We start from the raw sequence: 19348 nt of genomic DNA, 5'->3' as shown, positions 1-19348 counted from the left end.
GGGAATTTTTGGTTAAAAAGAAGGAAGGGAAAAGAAGCACAGTAGTTCATTTTTATTCACAACACAGGTCGATATTAGGTAATGTAGGTGGTTACGGCATCCTCTGATTACACTAATCATTCTTTAATATGAAAATATGAAATATCTGGCTTTTGTAAACGATTCTCACAATCACACATTAATATTAAGCTGTTGTTGATGATTTAGACCTCAAAGTGTTTTAACTGGTGTTCACTGCTGTGAGTTCAGCTATATGTCCATAATTTCACTGATGTAATTAAAAACTATGTACACATCACTGAAGATACATTATGTACATGTTTTGCTCCCTTATCATTGTAAATGCCCTTTCCTCTGGAACAAGGCCACAATCTTCTGTCTAATCTCTTTAATCTGCAGCCCATAGATGACAGCATTGAGCGCCGGCAGGGCTACTTCACCCACAGTGCTCACCATCTTCCTGTGGTCAGAAAGATGAGGGAAACGGTGCAGGATGATGATGATGAAGGCTGAGAACATTAAGATGATGTACAGAGTGAGGTGGGTGGCACAGGTCTGCAGAGCCTTGCTATTTATTGTCTTGTTTTTGCTCCGCAAACACACAGTGGCAATTTTAATGTAGGTGAGAGTCACGCTGCCAATGGAGGAGCCCAGCAGGAGCACGCTGTAGCTCAGGCCAAACACTTGGTTGATGACGACATCCTCACAGGAGAGTTTGAACAGGGAGGCGTTGTCGCAGTGCGCGTTGTCTATGAATCTCCTGCAGCGTGACAGGCGGATCGTGAGACTGAGGAGGATCGACACCATGACAAACACCACCGCCCACGCTGCCACCGACAGCTTTACCACCATCCAGTTGGTCATTATGATGGTGTAGCGCAGCGGGTTGCAGATGGCCATGTATCGATCGAAGGTCATGGTCATGAGTATAGTGTGACACACGCCTCCATAGAGATTAACACAGAAGGCCTGAACGACACAGACGATGTAATGAATGTATCGCTCCGAGTCAGACACAAAAAGATCTCTGAGTATATGAGGAACCACTATGGTGGCCCCAAACACTTCATTTACACTCATGTTGCAGAACAGCAAGTACATTGGCTGGTGCAGGCTCCTTTCCATAAAGATCAACACCACCAAGCCAATGTTAGCCACCATGATGAAAATGTACACGAGGAGGAGGAAGATAAAGGCAGCAATAGAGGACTTCGGGGCGACCTTTAAGCCCTCCAGGATCAGGATATTTGCATTTAAGCTCTGGTTGTCCATATTTTACTGTGAATATCCGGTAGTAAGTCCTAGTTTATCCTGTAAATCATGTAATATTAACAACAAACACGACAGCAGCAATGCACAGACAGTCAATAGTAATTTATCCAGCATCAGACAACAGAGGCGATCATATTTGTCACATTTAAAAGTTGTATAAAGATTACCAGACTCTTAAACTGGTCTCTTTCCACATCTGCATTATTAAGAAAGACATTTTGAAAGCGTCGCTCTGATAGTTTAGTTTCTAAAGTTCAGAGCTACTGGAACAAAAGCAGGAGACAGCAGACATCCATATTTCTCCCACCCTCCCATAAACCACCCTCCATGCCCAAACATGAAGAAAGTCCCAGACGCTTTTATGTGTTTCATCAGTGGTCATCAGCTGCAGCTTCACATGTTGGCAGGTCAACTGTTACTAAGCAACCTGCTCCCAAGACAGATCTGTTAAGACAATGATGCACTGACGATGTGTTTTATATATGACACACATATCCTTATTGATATATGGTTTTTGACTCTGAAAGCTCAGGTGTTCAGCCTTAATTAAAAGGGTTCACCAAAAGTATTGCATTAGAAAGTACAGCCATTTCTATACTCATTTTGGTATTTTAGTTTTTTAGTATTTTAGTGAAGATCAATGTAGATTCACAATTGGAGGGAAATCTTCCCAGTGGGTTCGGGTGGGTCGCCTTTAAAATGTATGTTTCCATATGAGTTTCAGATGTTTAATGTGAATGATTTTTTTCATGTATTATTGTAAATAAAAAAAAATTAGGAACCATCATTCATGCGTTTACGGGTAGTTTGGTTTCCCTAATGAATGTTATTGGGACTGTTAACCATGATAGTACAACTGTTATTTTTATTCTGATTACATAAACCTGTTTTGTAGAATCTTTCTAGGATCTTTTGTGACTAAAATTATTTTCTAAAAGTTATCATTGAAAAAGCTTTTAGACAAATTGATATAACACTCCTTTTAAAAGCTGGCACATTCTGGCTCTTATACTAGAGAGCCCTCTCTTATTTCTCTGTGATGTACATACATTAGTGTGCTCTGTGGAGTGACTAGTAACCATCAGTGCACAATTTTTGGTTATTTGGCATTGTACTGCAAGGGATAACCCTAAACAAAAATCCTGCAGTTAATCTCAGATGGATGCTACGTTTGTGTGTATCTTTCGCAATTTTATCACACTCACTTCTTTATCAGTGAAACAGTTTTCAGGTGTTCTTACATTAGGCACCTTTACATCTTTTAATATCCACAAGGCTCCATGACAACTGATGTATGCATGTGACTGACATACAGGTACTTCTCAAAAAATTAGCATATTGTGATAAAGTTCATTATTTCCTCTAATGTACTGATAAACATTAGACTTTCATATATTTCAGATTCATTACACACAACTGAAGTAGTTCAAGCCTTTCATTGTTTTAATATTGATGATTTTGGCATACATAACTCATGAAAACCCAAAATTCCTGTCTCAAAAAATTAGCATATCATGAAAAGGTTCTCTAAACGAGCTATTAACCTAACCATCTGAATCAACGAATTAACTCTAAACACCTGCAAAAGATTCCTGAGGCTTTTAAAAACTCCCAGCCTGGTTCATTACTCAAAACCGCAATCATGGGTAAGACTGCCGACCTGACTGCTGTCCAGAAGGCCATCATTGACACCCTCAAGCAAGAGGGTAAGACACAGAAAGAAATTTCTGAATGAATAGGCTGTTCCCAGAGTGCTGTATCAAGGCACCTCAGTGGGAAGTCTGTGGGAAGGAAAAAGTGTGGCAGAAAACGCTGCACAACGAGAAGAGGTGACCGGACCCTGAGGAAGATTGTGGAGAAGGACCGATTCCAGACCTTGGGGGACCTGCGGAAGAAGTGGACTGAGTCTGGAGTAGAAACATCCAAAGCCACCGTGTACAGGCGTGCGCAGGAAATGGGCCACAGGTGCCGCATTCCCCAGGTCAAGCCACTTTTGAACCAGAAACAGTGGCAGAAGCGCCTGACCTGGGCTACAGAGAAGCAGCACTGGACTGTTGCTCAGTGGTCCAAAGTACTTTTTTCGGATGAAAGCAACTTTTGCATGTCATTCGGAAATCAAGGTGCCAGAGTCTGGAGGAAGACTGGGGAGAGGGAAATGCCAAAATGCCTGAAGTCCAGTGTCAAGTACCCACAGTCAGTGATGGTCTGGGGTGTCATGTCAGCTGCCGGTGTTTTTCCACTGTGTTTTATCAAGGGCAGGGTCAATGCAGCTAGCTATCAGGAGATTTTGGAGCACTTCATGCTTCCATCTGCTGAAAAGCTTTATGGAGATGAAGATTTCATTTTACAGCACGACCTGGCACCTGCTCACAGTGCCAAAACCACTGTAAATGGTTTACTGACCATGGTATTACTGTGCTCAATTGGCCTGCCAACTCTCCTGACCTGAACCCCATAGAGAATCTGTGGGATATTGTGAAGAGAAAGTTGAGAGACGCAAGACCCAACACTCTGGATGAGCTTAAGGCCGCTATCGAAGCATCCTGGGCCTCCATAACACCTCAGCAGTGCCACAGGCTGATTGCCTCCATGCCACGCCGCATTGAAGCAGTTATTTCTGCAAAAGGATTCCCGACCAAGTATTGAGTGCATAACTGAACATAATTATTTGAAGGTTGAGTTTTTTTGTATTAAAAACACTTTTCTTTTATTGGTCGGATGAAATATGCTAATTTTTTGAGACAGGAATTTTGGGTTTTCATGAGTTATGTATGCCAAAATCATCAATATTAAAACAATGAAAGGCTTGAACTACTTCAGTTGTGTGTAATGAATCTAAAATATATGAAAGTCTAATGTTTATCAGTACATTACAGGAAATAATGAACTTTATCACAATATGCTAATTTTTTGAGAAGGACCTGTACAACCTAATCCTAACCTCGAGGGATGGTTACCTGGTGGATGTGAACTATAATTATATTTAAATAAGCATATTTCTTCTTACTTAAATATTTATTTAGATGGCAAAATCTTTCTAAAGTGCAACAGCTTTGACAGGAATTGTTGTATCTCTTTTGACTGCACACCATAAATAATGAGGTTCATACTTCCTGGAATAATATGAAACAAAATGGTGCACAGTTTCCTGTAATCTGAGTACTGAGGAAAGCGATGCAGAGTAATAACAAGAATCCCAGTAAATAACATAATCATGTAGACAAAGAGGTGGGTGCTGCAGGTCTTTAAGGCTTTACTGTTCAAAGACTTATTCTTACTGGTCACACAGACCACCGTAATCTGAGTATAGGTCAGCACTATTGTACCTATAGAACCTGTGAACAGGACCACAGTGAAGGTGAGCCCATAGACATTGTTAATGACCACACTGTCACAGGACAGCTTAAACAATGAGGGGTTGTCACAAAAAGGGTTTGTGATCAAAGTCCTGCATTGACTTAGCCGTATGGTCAGTCGGAGCAGAACCCCGACCAAAACGAAGGCCACTCCCCAGGCCAGAACCGTCAGCTTGATCACCATGTTGTTGGTCATTATGGAAGCATATCGCAGAGGATTACAGATGGCCACATATCTGTCAAAAGCCATAATCATAAGCACAGTGTGGGAAGTGGTGCCATACATATGTGTGGTAAAAGCCTGAATAAGACACTCATGATAACTGATGAGGCGCTCAGATGGAGGCAGCAGAATATCTGAAAGCAAACGGGGCATCATGGTAGAGTTTCCAACAATGTCATTAAAGGGCAGGTTGCAAAACAGAAGATACATGGGTGATGAAGATTTTTGTTGATGAAAACCAGGACTACGATTCCGATATTGGATGTCATAATAAGTATGTAGGAGAAAAGGAAAAAGAAAAAGATTGGATATTTGGAAACCTCTGAGAACTTTAATCCCTCCAGCTGCAGAGTAAAGCTGTTGAATGTGTAGTTTTCCATCAGAAAGAATCCAAATAAAAATGGCATATTTGTCACATTTATGACTTTTTTCCAGAATAAATGAGACACGTTTGGAAACAAAAATTCAGGTAAGAGTGGCAGCTTTTAAGAACTAAAGGAAATAATTTGAACCAAGGTTTATTTTTAGTTCAGACACTTGGTAGTCGTTGGACTATACATTGCCTTTTTACCTAAACTGAGATACTTTCCAGCCCTCCCACAACCCTGATCTGGATAAGTACGGAAGCTCTCTTTACCTCTCTATATATATATATATAGGTGTTGAAGAAGTGGGCTACTGGAACAAAAGGCATCGGTGGCCAAGAGACGAAAATAGGGCTGCAAAATAGGGCATTGCAGCTGGACAGTGTAGTGGTTAGACTACACGCCTTTGGAGCAGAGGATCGCAAGTTTGATTCCCGCCTGGGAGACCAAAAAGCTGATCTACAATACGGCAGAAGTGATCAATGAGATGCTTGGCTACAAGTTGAACAGCCAAAAGGGGCAGTACCCTCCATGGAGAAGGAGGCTAGAGGCTAAGATCAAGGTAGCACGGAGGGAGGTCAGCCCTGACAGGGCTGGGAGGACAGCAATGACATCAGGATGTCATTCAGACTGAAGAAGTGTAGTCGGATGATAACAAAGAGAGGGAAGGTAGTCAGAACTGAGGGGATTGAACTACCAGAAGGCAATATTGCAGACATAGAGGACAGTTACAAGTACCTGGGGATCCCACAGGTGAATGGGAACCATGAAGAGGCCGCTAGGAAAGCTGCAACCACAAGTACCTGCAGAAGGTCAGGCAAGTCCTGAGGAGTCAGCTGAAAGGTAAGAACAAGATCCGGGCTATCAACACCTACGCCCTACCTGTGATCAGGTACCCTGCTGGGGTAATAGGCTGGCCAAAGGAGGAGATAGAAGCCACTGACATCAAGACAAGAAAGCTCCTTACCATGCATGGAGGGTTTCACCCCAAGTCCAGCATCCTGAGGCTGTACGCTAAGCGGAAGGAAGGGGGCCGGGGACTGGTGAGTGTCAGCACCACAGTCCAGGATGAGACAAGAAACATCCACGAATACATCACGAAGATGGCCCCAACTGACAGCATGCTCAGTGAATACCTCAGGCAGCAGAAACCCAAGAAAGAGGAAGAAGGCGAGGAACCATCATGGAAGGACAGGGCCCTGCACGGTATGTACCACCGGCAGATAGAGGAGGTGGCTGATATCCAGAAATCCTACCAGTGGCTGGACAAAGCTGGACTGAAAGACAGCACAGAGGCACTAATCATGGCAGCACAGGAACAAGCTCTGAGTACAAGATCCATAGAGGCTGGGGTCTATCACACCAGGCAAGACCCCAGGTGCAGGCTGTGTAAAGATGCCTCTGAGACAATCCAGCACATAACAGCAGGGTGCAAGATGCTAGCAGGTAGGGCATACATGGAACGCCATAACCAAGTGGCCGGCATAGTGTAAGGGAACATCTGTGCCGAGTGTGGCCTGGAAGTCCCGAGGTCAAAATGGGAGATGCCCCCAAGGGTGATGGAGAATGACCGAGTTAAGATCCTGTGGGACTTTAAGATACAGACGGACAAAATGGTGGTGGCTAACCAACCGGACATAGTGGAGAAAAACATAGTTTTAATAACTATAGGCCAGTGCCACTTTTGTCACAGGTCTCTAAATTGCTTGAAAATCTTTTTGTGCAAAGACTTGATACCACACTATAAAAAAAAAATGTAATATAAAAGTATTTTACTGTGTATTTTACAGTTTTGTACTGTTTTTCTAGAATATCATTAAATTTACAGAAATAGACTGTGATTTTACATTTCAAATGTAAAATAACGTAAAATCACTGTGAATGTAATAAAACATAATTTTCTTGTTTTTTTAAATATATTTGTCTGTACATATGCATATTTTGATTGTTAAAATACATTCACAAATGTATCATAATTTCACAAATATCCGTTATTGTCCGTTATTTGAAAGATTGAACTGTTAAATTCAAATGTAATGCGATGGAAAAATATATAAAATGATTCTTATGAACTTTTTTTTACATCAAATAATGTTTTTGAGGGTTTATAGGTGGTATTTAGGTTCGCCTTTTAATCAGAAGGTTGCCGGTTCAAGCCCCAGCTCGGACAGTCTCGGTCGTTGTGTCCTTGGGCAAGACACTTCACCTACCGCCTACTGGTGATGGCCAGAGGGGCCGATGGTGCAATATGGCAGCCTCACTTCTGTCAGTCTGTCCGAGGGCAGCTGTGGCTACAACTGTAGCTTGCCTCCACCAATGTGAGAGTGAATGAATAGTGGAATTGTAAAGCGCTTTGAGGGTCTCGAAAAGCGCTATATAAATGCAATCCATTATTATTATTATTATTTAAACCAACTGTTAACTATATATTTCTGTACATTTAAGTATTATTATTCATATTGCTGCATTCATTGACCTTGTTTATAGGTAATTTCATTGTTTAATCACGTTAAAATGTTCCTAATTTAATGTTTAAAAGCACTTGAAAAAGGTAAAGTCCCATGTAAAATTAGGACAACAAACTGTACTGTCATTACTGAAAATAACCGTATTTTTATGAGAAAGTTATTTTCTGGTATTATTTTGGTGCCCCAGCTGCCGGAATATTACTGTTTTTTTAGGATTTTTTTTTTACAGTGCAATTACTAAGTGAAAATCAATATGGATTTCAGAAAAACAGATTAACGGCATTAGCATTGATGACTACTATTGATGACATTTCATTTGCAACACACAATAATAAATATACAATAGGGGTAACATTCAATTTTGATTTCTAAGCTGAATATTTATGGGGTGAGAGGAATTGCACTGAACTGATTTCTGAAATGGAAAAACTAAAAAAATGGTTTGATGTAAACAAATTATCTTTGAACTTGACAAAAACAAAATTTATGATTTTTAGAAATCTTGTAAAAGAGGATGAAGTAACTCTGTCCATTGATGGAGTTCTGATTGAGAGAGTTACTGAAGTCGTTTTTTTTGTTTGTTTGTTTGTTTGTTTGTTTGTTTGTTTTTTGTTTTGTTTTTTTGTTTTTGTTTTTTTTTGGGGGGGGGGGGGTGATATTGGTTGATAAATTAACATGGAAATCTCATGTTAGAAAAAAGATGGTTAAAAATATTTATTAATATTTATTTGGGGTAATGTCAGAGATATGCTTGATTATAAGACAATGAAAAGTTTATATTTCTCACTAATTTTTCCCTATCTCAGTTATTCTGCTGAAGAGTGGGGGGATACATATGCGACTAATATAAAACCTTTATACTTGTTACAGAAGAAAGTGGTACGAATGGTTCATAATGTAAAATATAGAGAACATACAAATAATCTGTTTATAAAATCGAAATTGTTGAAATGAGAAGATTTAGTGAAATGCATGTTCAAGGCAAAAAATAATACATTACCTCTTAAGTTACAAAGTTTGTTTGTATTGAGTTCAGGAAGTGGGGACAGTAGAAGGACGTTCTATTTTAAGCATCAGTTTGCTAAGACCACACAGAGGCAAATGTGTCTGACAGTTAGAGGTATAACAATATGGAATTCTCTTCAAGACAATCTCAGGAGTTGTACAAATATGCACCATTTTAAAATGTGTTACATGCTTGAAACGATAAATCAACATGAAGAACATGAAAGTAATTTGGGCTAAATGTGGAAGGAACAATTGCTCTTGTTGATTATACTGATTTGTTGTTGTTACAGAAGTTCTCTGACGACTCTGCCATAGTCGACCTCATCACAGGTGAGGACGACTCAGAGTACAGACAGTGGACTCTGGACTTTGTGGACTGGTGTCAGCAGAACCACCTGTTGATCAATGCCAGGAAAACCAAGGAGTTGGTGGTGGAGACGCAGACCCACCACACTGACACTGGTGAACATCCAGGGAGTGGACATTGAGATAGTGGACTCGTATAGGTACCTGGGTGTTCACCTGAATAATAAACTGGACTGGAGCCACAACACTGATGCTCTTTACAGGAAGGGTCAGAGCAGACTCTACCTGCTGAGGCGGCTGAGGTCATTTGGAGTCCAGGGAGCACTTTTAAAGACCTTCTATGACTCTGTGGTGGCATCCTGTTAATCCTGTTAATTTGGCTGTTATTGTTTTTTAGGCAAGAACATCATTACAATGGTGATCAGTTCTTTCTGGGGCCATGACACTGATCAGTGCTCATATGTTGTCACACATCATTTAAATTTAAATGGTCAGCAGGTGGTTCTGTTTATGTCTTATGCGGTAAATATAGAGCTATGACAAAATTATCCAGCAGAAAACAAAACAAGTCAAGACTTATTTCTGTTTTGACAAGAAGAAAAAGAAAGGAAAAAGATTAAAGATTATAAACTTTTTAACAGCAGGTGATACAGATTTTCCTCATTAGATGCTCATGTACGAAAATGAAAACAAACTAATGGACTTGAGGATAGTTAAAGATCATAAACAGCCAAAGACTTTCCACATTTGCATTAGTCCCATGAGGTATCCCCTGCTGAGTAATTTAATGTAGCTCAGTGCCTCATGTTTTGTTGCTATTGTTACAGCAACAATTTGTTAATTAGTACCACGAGACAGAAAACTCTCCAAGGAGGATTCAGCTAACCCCAACCTCCCACACCAGCACCAGCTGAACTGAATCATCAAGGTCCTGCTTGTTTGTTGCAGAAAGTTTCCATTAAACTTCTGATGTAAACAAAGTCACTAGTTGGCTCCCAGAGATTTGCTCACACTTGATACTTTTAGACAAATAAACAAATCTAAAAACCCATTTTTCTTATATTATATCTTTCTGGCGCCGTTGTATTTTTCACTCAGTTGTATATAGCATTTGTATTCTATTTTTATCCTATTGTATATTTTATTCTATTTTATTCTACTGTATATAGTATTCTATTTTTATTCTATTCTGTACAGTTGTGTACTGTATTTATTCTTATTTTATTTTATTCTAATTGTCCTTCATAACTTTTGCACTGTCCACTTCCTGCTGTGACAAAACAAATTTCCCACGTGTGGGACTAATAAAGGTTATCTTATCTTATCTTATCTTATCTTATCTTATCTTATCTTACTTCAGTCAACTGGTCCTTTCATTTCTAAAAGTAAGTTTGACATGAGTTTTAATTTGGACTTTTCCTGCCTGTAGTGCTGGATGTTCAGCTGAAACAATCAGATGAATTGTTCAGGAATAAGATGTCATGAGTCGAAATTAAAAGACATTTTAAGACCAAAAACTGTGTTGCCGTGCAACCCTGCCCCACCCCACCCTGATCTCAAACCCAAAAATTAACATCTCCAGATGTTTATTTTTGGACTTCATTGTGGCCATGAGTGAAAATGGCATAAAACTTGTTGAAACAGTATATTACTGTATTTCTTGTTTTTTGTATGTGTGGGGGGTTTTTTTCTCTCCACTTTAGTCCAAATTCAGTAAGTCAGAATTAAACCCAAATAGTTTAACGAACAAATCTGCAAGGATAGTTTGCTTTATCACAAATTTAGTTGTCTTGTCCTTCCATATGTTGCCACATAATCTCAGTTTCTGCTATGCATCCTGATCGGGATGCAAAGTGCATAATAGAAAAGTCCAAATGAAATATAGACTGCAGACTTCTCCTACCTCTCCAGCCTCTTAACATGGAAATTGTAGGTCACTAAAATGTGAATTTGATCACATCTGGTGCATTGAGCCATAGTGACCAACCATACATTAGCTTTCACTTAAAGTTACACCTGGGATAACGTGAAAGAAAAACAGCAGTTTAAAAATGAAGCATAGTTGCAGTTTGTAGTTCAAGGGCAAAACCAGCAGATATAAATAGGTAAGAAGTCTTTTACTCAATCATAAAAAACAAGCTTCTAATCCTTCTTGTTAACTGCCCCATCAGAATGAGGGTTTTTCAGAATAAAGGACAAGAAGTGTCTGTAAAAATCTGGTTTTTAAGGTTGAAAACTTGCAACAAACTGTGGTACAGAAAAATAAAAAATAGTGGTCACACAATAGGAGTTTGACCTTTGTAATCTTAGTAATCTTAGTATTTGAACTTTAATCTGGCTTGTTCCTGCAGTCAGCCTGAGTGTGTGCTCTCATCTTCGTCCCATCTTCCGGCTATAATGAGTGTTCTGGAGGCCTCAGAGTTCCCAGGAGTCTCAGTGACCAGCAGGTTAATTGAATTAAAGGTTGCAGTAACAGTTTCTCTCTTGAGAAATCTGGGGAACTGGCAGACTGGCCTTTTGCTTTCATATTCACTTTCTTGGGATCTGATCATGTGCATCTGTGCATTACTGATTACTTCAGATACACATCTTATCTTTTTAATGATAATGGCTCCAAGTTTCACTTCTTTAAAATTCACTTGTGCACATCAGCACAAACACCTCAGCTGTGGTGAAGGGGTGACGATCTGAGTGGACGTGGACTCCTCTGTGAGCCCATCTGTCCAATCAGAGTCCAGAGCTCAGTGAGCTGTGCATGAATCAATGCTGCAAACCTCACTGAAATGAAGAGTGGAGCATAACTCTTCCACAGCAATATGAGAGACTGATGAAGAAAACCAAAATTTCCAGCTATTACTGCTTAAGAAAGCTCTAGTTGTGTGGACTAAGAAAACCTTATTTGTCAAATTACTATATGCAAACAAAAGAAATGTGAGAAGTCTTTTTGCAGGTAAACCTGGGTTGACCTGGGTCATTTACAGTTGCAGCTGCCTTTGTCTGTTAGTGTCTCACCTGGCCTGCTTTCAGTGCCATGTGAATGAGGTGTTAGTAGACCCAGTAGATCAACAGAACCTATAGATATCTTGCGATAAAGGTTATGGTCAAATATATCTCACACATTACAGTACAGATATTCTCTGAGTCTTTACCACCCACGGCTCCACCGGTTCTTTTTTGTTTTTTACTTCAAGATTAATAAATGCTCCAGTTAAACAGTTCTTATATAAGCACGCCATTATTAAATTTCTGTAAATGAGATTACACTGAATGACAAAACTTATTTCTGATTGTGATCAAACTGAAACTGAAGTGAGTTCTCTCAAACTTCTCATATGTTTACATTCATTTGCACATTTTAGTGTGTTTCACTGCTTTTTTGGTATTTCTTTTTTTAAATGTCAGTTTCCCAGAGTACACTTAAAACTCAGCAGGCAGAAGGTGATTATTAGCCCCTGTAGAGCTTTCATTACCACCTGTTATAATCAGTGTTGTCCTCTGAGCCCCATTAGCCTGTCTGTCTCTCAGAGGACTAATTACAATCAGAAACTGTTAATAAGTGTTTTGTTAAGATCCAGCTCACAGAGGAGCTCATTAATGACCACCTTTCTCTCAAAGACACTGATGCTCATTATCTTAGCAGCAAATACTATGATGAAACACGGGAACCACCAGGGGGCAGCATAGGCTCCCAGTGGTCCTAAAAAATACAAAGAAGGAAAATGTTTGACTTTGAGTGGACCTCCCTACAGATCTGTCCTTTCTAATGCACAAAGAAGTCACACAGTTTCCACATGTGGGAGGAACTATATCTACTTTTATTTTACTGTGTGTTCAGACATGAATAAGTTAAGTGCATGAAAAACAATGACAAATGCAATCTTTGAGATTTGAGAACAATAAGAACATAAGTGCACTAAAATCAATTATTAAGTAACATATGTAATGGCCTTTTCTCATAAAAAGAGAAATATCAGTTTATTGGTACAGTTAATCTTTTCCTCTGTTTGGAAAACTTCATTTAAATCCACATCCAGTCTTAGAGAAGAAGTCTTAATTCTTTATTTTTAAAATATGAAAAACAAAAATTCTGCTGGAGTCTAGCTGCCCTTTTCAGTTTCTGTCATTCTTGGTTTCTGTTTAGAATCAGATCATTTCTAACCTAACAACTTACATTTCCACAGGGGAAACTGGCTAGAGCAGGGGTGCAAGAAATAAGGTTACAAAGAGTCCAAATTAATATTGAGTACAACTTAGTTCAGGTTATTATCCAAGTTTCTCATGTGGCCCTTTAGGAAAATGAATAACTGTGACTTTATGAAGCTTTAGAAATATAAATTTCATGTGATAAACATTTTTCTTCTGAATGCTCTCATCATGTTTTTGATAGAAAGTGTCGAAAGTAAGTACTAGTAAGTACTGTGGAAAAGTAAAGTACTTTTGGAAGTACCCACTTAAAATAGCTACAGTAACAGTCTATAGCAGGGGCGTCAAACTCCAGGCCTCGAGGGCCGGTGTCCTGCAGGTTTTAGATCTCACCCTGGGCCACCACACCTGAATCACATGATTAGTTCATTGACAGGCCTCTGGAGAACATCAAGACATGTTGAGGAGCTAATTTAGCCATTTTAATCAGCTGTGTTGGATCAAGGACACATCTAAAACCTGCAGGACATTGGCCCTCAAGGCCTGGAGTTCGACACCCCTGGTCTACAGTCTCACAGAGGAAACAAACCTGACGTCGGGCAGACCGGCTGCAAAGTTTTAAATGAATAATTGTGTGTTCCAATCATGTTCCAATCCAATCATAAAACACCTTTCTGTGAGATAGGGTGACCATATTTTGGATTCCAAAAAAGAGGACACTTGGCCCAGTCATGAAGAACTTTAATGACTGAATGAATTTTCTTTAAACTATTTGTTCAAAGAAAATTTTAACATATTTAAACGATGCCTTCTCTGTGCGGTTAATGAATTTTGAAATGTGGTCCATGTGTGTTTCTACACACAACCATGGAAGCTTCTGTTGGGTTTTCACTGCAGCTCTTGCAACACAATTCAGTGCACGAAGAATCATCTTCTTCCATTATCCCATTTTATTATTCGATTGTTATAGCTCTGCTTAAATGTTTGTGCCTCAGCCAACACATTTCAGAAGTTTGAAGGCAACAGTCTCTGTTTCTGGTTCACAACAACTTTTACTGAACAAGCTGAGGCTTCATCCACAGTGAGAAAAACACAGGTAAATGTTAAAAACTGACCAGATTCAAAATGTACCAGCACCAATCGGACAATACGAGGAGAAACTACACCATAAACTGATATTCCAGCGCACATGTACAAAAAGCCAGAAGGAAAAACCACGCAAGCTACTCATCTTCAACACTGTAAATGGTTAAACAACCAGGTGGAGTCACCCAATGACAGCACAACATTTGTGGGACTTTTGGTAGTTACTCAGCAGATGTGGCACCACATGCTCAGCAGTAAAAACCTCCAGTTTAAGCTTCCTGCCGGGGAAGTCTTGGAGGTTTTGGATGATGTTCCAAACGGAAGAACCACAACTAGAGGGATTTTGTTACAACTGAACTCCCACAAAACTGCCTGGTGTCTTTGAGGGCTTAATGTTGAAAATTGTTGGTGTTTGGCTAGAAGCAAATAGAGTGACACACTAACACACAAACCTAGCGATGACTCCTCCAGAAAGATGTTCCACTCTTTCAGACTTAAACTGAAACAGATTCTTCATGTGCTGATATATCTATCATATATATATATATATATATATATATATATATATATGATAGATATTTGGCTTTAAATCAAAAATGTTTTGTACCCAGCTGGACACATATGGCCATGTGGAAGTGCTCTGCTTCAAGCTCCTGTTTGGTTTTATTTCTGCTCTGCTGAGCATTTTTCTGCTTACAGCCTGACGTCAGTTCTTGTCGTTCTAAATAAAAAGGGAGGCTCTCTACAGTCATATTTGCCTTTTCATATATGTGACATTCGAAATTTAAGACCAAAGGTCACAAGACAAAAAGCTTAAGGATCACTGGTGTCACATTTAACATTTTTCACTTATAAAGTCATTTCTTTTAGAAACACAACAATATTATTGTGCTCTGACTCTTTCTGGAGGCCTGTGCAAGAATGAGCTCGATCAATGCATAATCACATAGCCAAGTGATCATGTAATTTTTCACTGGTCCTTGGACTCAGTTGGAGCCATATGATTTTTTGAATGATAAAAAGTCCATCAGGTCAAAGAACATTTGACTGGACTTTATCTCATGCTGCTGGTCAGATCATTGCTTCATCATAAAAAAAACATTACTGAATATTAATGAACTGTTTGTTTGAATGCTGTGACTAATGACAATTACCACCACACCTATTTTAGCTTTTTTAATATTTAATTGGTTCAAACAAACATTATTCAGCTTTGTGAGCGTTTGTGAGACCTTCTGCTTTTGTTGGCTTAAAATCCAGGTTATGTTGGTGTTTTGAAGATAGTAGATGCAATGTTTTGGTCACCTTGTGTTTGCATACCCAAGACTTATAATCCCATGTACAGTGTTTTCTGCTTTGTGCAGTGCTGCTATGGATTTATGTACTTATTGCACAATGACATTAATTCTCTAATTCCTGCTTTTGGGGTGTTTTCCGTTTGTTTTGGAGGCTGAATTGATTGTGAAAGTTTTCTCTTGTTGTTGGGAAACTCTCAAGAAACGATTGCAGCAAAAAACAAAGTACTCATTGAAGCTCTTTTTATTTTGGGGGGTGTATTTTGAGGAAGTCTGACAGCAGAGTGCCTTCCACAGAAAAGAAGAAGAGCTTTCCCATCACATTTACAGGCAGCATTTAAAAATCTTATGATAGATATTTATTATTTCTGATCTTAGTTATATTCCAAGTAATTTATTTATTGACGTCAGCAGTTCTCTGTCTGATCAGGCACATTTAGCAGGGTTGTGAAATCACTGGCGCTCAGTGGAGATCAGAGGCGGCTTTGTGATGCGTCCAGCTTGTTCAGTTTCTTTCATTTAAATCAGCTGAAGTGTAAAGAAATGCAGAGAAGCAGTGAATACACGGGCTGTGCTGAGACAGTCTCTGCAATGCCAGCACTACATCAGAACAGATACATACAGTTAGGTCCATGAAGTAAATGGACAAATGAAATAACTGAAAATAAAATGTACATTTCTGATACTTGGTTGAAAACCCTTTGCTGGCAATGACAGCCTGAAGTCTTGAACTCATGGACATGAGTGCTGGTTTCAGAAAATAAATAAAGTCAAAGACTCAGCGGTCCTGTTGCTCTATTTTCACCTGTATAGCAGGAGTGGAGCAGGCGGAGGTTTGACCTGGTGCAGGTGTGCCGCAGCGGTCAGTGGATGGATACGGCAGTTTCTCTCTGAATTTAACATTCCAGCGTATTTGGTGCTTTCTCTGAAGTTTAGAGGTTTTTTCACTGTAAAAAGAAGTTTTCTTCCCACACAGTGAGCAGCGGACACTAATGTTTTTGTCACTTTTTACGGAATCAAACTCAAAGTAAGGTCAGTACTTCCACGCTTTAAACGCTGCACGCTCATACTCTCTCCTGCACTCGATATATTATCCATTGTTGATCTGCACACAGGTGTTGCCATGAACGTCGCCACTCGCTTACGTCATTGTCATGAGACACTCTCGCAAAAAAATCACGGTTTTAGTAACACAGTAACGCAGCGTTTTGGTAAATATGTGCCCAAGTGTGGTTGTCAAACCAGGGAGAAATGAAATTTGCTCTTGTTAAATATTCTTAAAAATGCTGTGTTGTGTGTACAGTTCAGTATAACCAATGTAACTTTCTATGAAGTGTTTTCAATAAAACAGAAAAGATATATTTTTTGTTTTTTATTCAAGACTTGTTCAGATGTACTTAGTAAGTACATACACATGAAATGCAAACTATTAACATGGCTACGCCAGTGCCTGCTTTATGCTGTCCGTTCGGTGTTTAAAAGGACACTTAATCTCCAGACACCCCTTCCCACAACAGTCACATATTGTGAGTCGGTCTGGAGAGAGTTCAGGAAAATTTGTGTTCATTAAAAAACTGCATAAACAAACCTGCAGTTTGTGGTGATTTGCTGCCATTGTCTCGGTGTAGGCCTTTCGTGCATCCTCTTCATGTGTAACGCCCCATCTTGTTTGCACAGTAGACACAGACTACACACACGATTCACAACACTTTGGGCCGGTGTGTCGACATACAGCATGCATCACCAAAGATGTGACTCCTTGCACTCCAGCGAAACCAAGCAGGGGTCTTGTGCTGAAATCTGTGTTTGTCTTGATTCGTGGCCTGCTAAAATGCTCCCACAATGCATTGTGGCGTTACGTCAACTCCAAAGCCCTGTACCCATGTACGTTTTCTTCTTCTACCCTGCAGCTCATATCTTAGTGTCCACACAGATAGTGCCACCTTGTGGTCTGGCATGGAACTGTATTAACTTTACAGCACAGCAACAGCTTCTGATCATTACAGTTATCTCAGCTAAAGTTTGAATTGCAGGAAGAAGAAGCTGGAAATGAACCAAAGGAATTCGTCTCTTCCCACTGGGGACCCTCAACATTCTTTCCTTGCTGATGTGAAGATCCTATCTGGACCATTTTTAACTCTCAGCAGTGCCTCAGTGTTTATTTGCTTTCAGTAACTGAAGGAGCATTTAGACCTCCAAATACTTAACAGCTTTAGATGAAAACAAGCAACTACTCTAAAACTACAACTCACGAATTTAGCTCATTAGAGCAAAATTCATTTGTAAAACTAGTCACTGGGTTTAATCTGTGAGCAGAAACCTCTCACTGGCATATTTTCAGTGTTGCTATGTGAGACAGGTCCGTCCACGGGTGTTACTATATAAATGTTTTGTTAATGTTTTCAGGAAAGAAGTTAAATTGTATAGAAGCCTTTGAGAAAAGGACCTAGTAAAGACTTTCCTGAGGAGTTTACGGTTCAGTGACTTGTTTATGGCTCTTATTGACTCTAATGGGGCAATCAGAGCACGCTCAGTGGGCCATGAGCTGTCAATGAAAAGTTGTTATGGGAAAAGTTAATATGGCGGTGATGAAGACATTTTGAGGTCTCATAAATAGGACTCCACAAACCAATCAGTGATGTTACAGTGGGTATGTCCATCTTTGTATACAGTCAGTGTGCTGGTGAAAGCAGCATGTATGAGATCATATCAGGTCCAAACATCCTCTCAGGATGCCCTAGGCTCCATTTATGTTCATAAAACTTCAATTTTTTGGTTCAATCAGTAATAAATATTCCTGCATGACGTTTTATCACTGTTTATAAATCCCTTCTTAAATATTTTAGATAAAGAGTCTGCAGGTTCAGACGTCTCCAGCAGTTAAGGTTGGAGCGTGACAGATGACGACAGATAAGTGGAGGAGTCCCGGCTCCTGTCAGTCTGAGGATACAGATGTTAGCAAGAACCAGAAACCTAAAATTATAGCTTAACAGCGTACAGTCAGAGGTTATTAATAACAGGAAACAGACAGATCAAGACTTTAAATCGTCCAACCTGCCAAACACAACCAGAAGAAAACCACATACAGCAGCAAATCCAACAGCTTTACTCACATGTGCTCTAGAAATGAAGCAAAGAAAGAAAGAAATTAGATTCATTGACTTCAAAGCACTGCTGATACCAAACTAAATAGAACATTTGAAATGGCATATCTGAGAAAGTCACATGTTGTTTGAGGAAAAACTCTTTTTTTTAATCTGGCGACTTTCTGAGTTAATCCAGAGACTTCCTGTCAGTGTTTCCCCTCGTACTTTTCATTTTTTAATTATTCCATCTGCTCTCTGCGGGGAACACGAAGACGTAAGTGTTCTTCATTCAACATACATGTTATTTCTGACTTTTGTGCCGTCCGTGTGGACTTTCAGTGAAACTGCTGAAATATATTTAAGTTAAACTTTCTATTTGTGTTCAATTTCCTTAATTTTAATCAGTCATGTGACTGCTGGACAGCAGATCTGAGGGTGGAAATTTAAAGGTCTTACTGAGATTTCATGCTTCATACCTTCAGACTTTAAGTAAACGTCCGCGTATCCTGTCCTTACTCTCTAAGAGTGCTTTTAGGGTAATGTGGGACATTTTATGGTCCTTTTGTCTTGATCTGTTTGGAACCAGAAGTGGGATTAATGGGCGGAGAGGGTGGAGGGCAGAGTTATCAGCTGATTCCAGCTGCATTCATGCACTGCATTGGAGCATCACACAGATACCTGCTAATTACTGATAAGTCTCCTTCTTCTTCTTCATTCAGCTGCTTCTTTAAAGTCACCTG

General features: G+C 39.6%; 1 protein-coding gene and 1 pseudogene across 1 annotated transcript; both read right to left on the bottom strand.

The window, feature by feature from the left end:
- Positions 1-333: 333 nt before the first annotated feature.
- Positions 334-1272, bottom strand: LOC134636747 (olfactory receptor 4E1-like). The gene has a single exon (XM_063486874.1). It carries the CDS (start codon positions 1270-1272, stop codon positions 334-336), a length of 939 nt encoding a protein of 312 aa, XP_063342944.1.
- Positions 1273-4287: 3015 nt separating this feature from the next.
- Positions 4288-5258, bottom strand: LOC134636726 (olfactory receptor 52N2-like; annotated as a pseudogene).
- Between the last annotated feature and the right edge of the window lie 14090 nt (positions 5259-19348).

This window comes from Pelmatolapia mariae, linkage group LG10_11, assembly GCF_036321145.2.
Source record: "Pelmatolapia mariae isolate MD_Pm_ZW linkage group LG10_11, Pm_UMD_F_2, whole genome shotgun sequence".
In the NCBI taxonomy this organism is placed as follows: domain Eukaryota; kingdom Metazoa; phylum Chordata; class Actinopteri; order Cichliformes; family Cichlidae; genus Pelmatolapia; species Pelmatolapia mariae.
The sequence above is the reverse complement of the archived record's forward strand: the minus strand, read 5'-3'. Positions and strand labels throughout refer to the sequence as shown.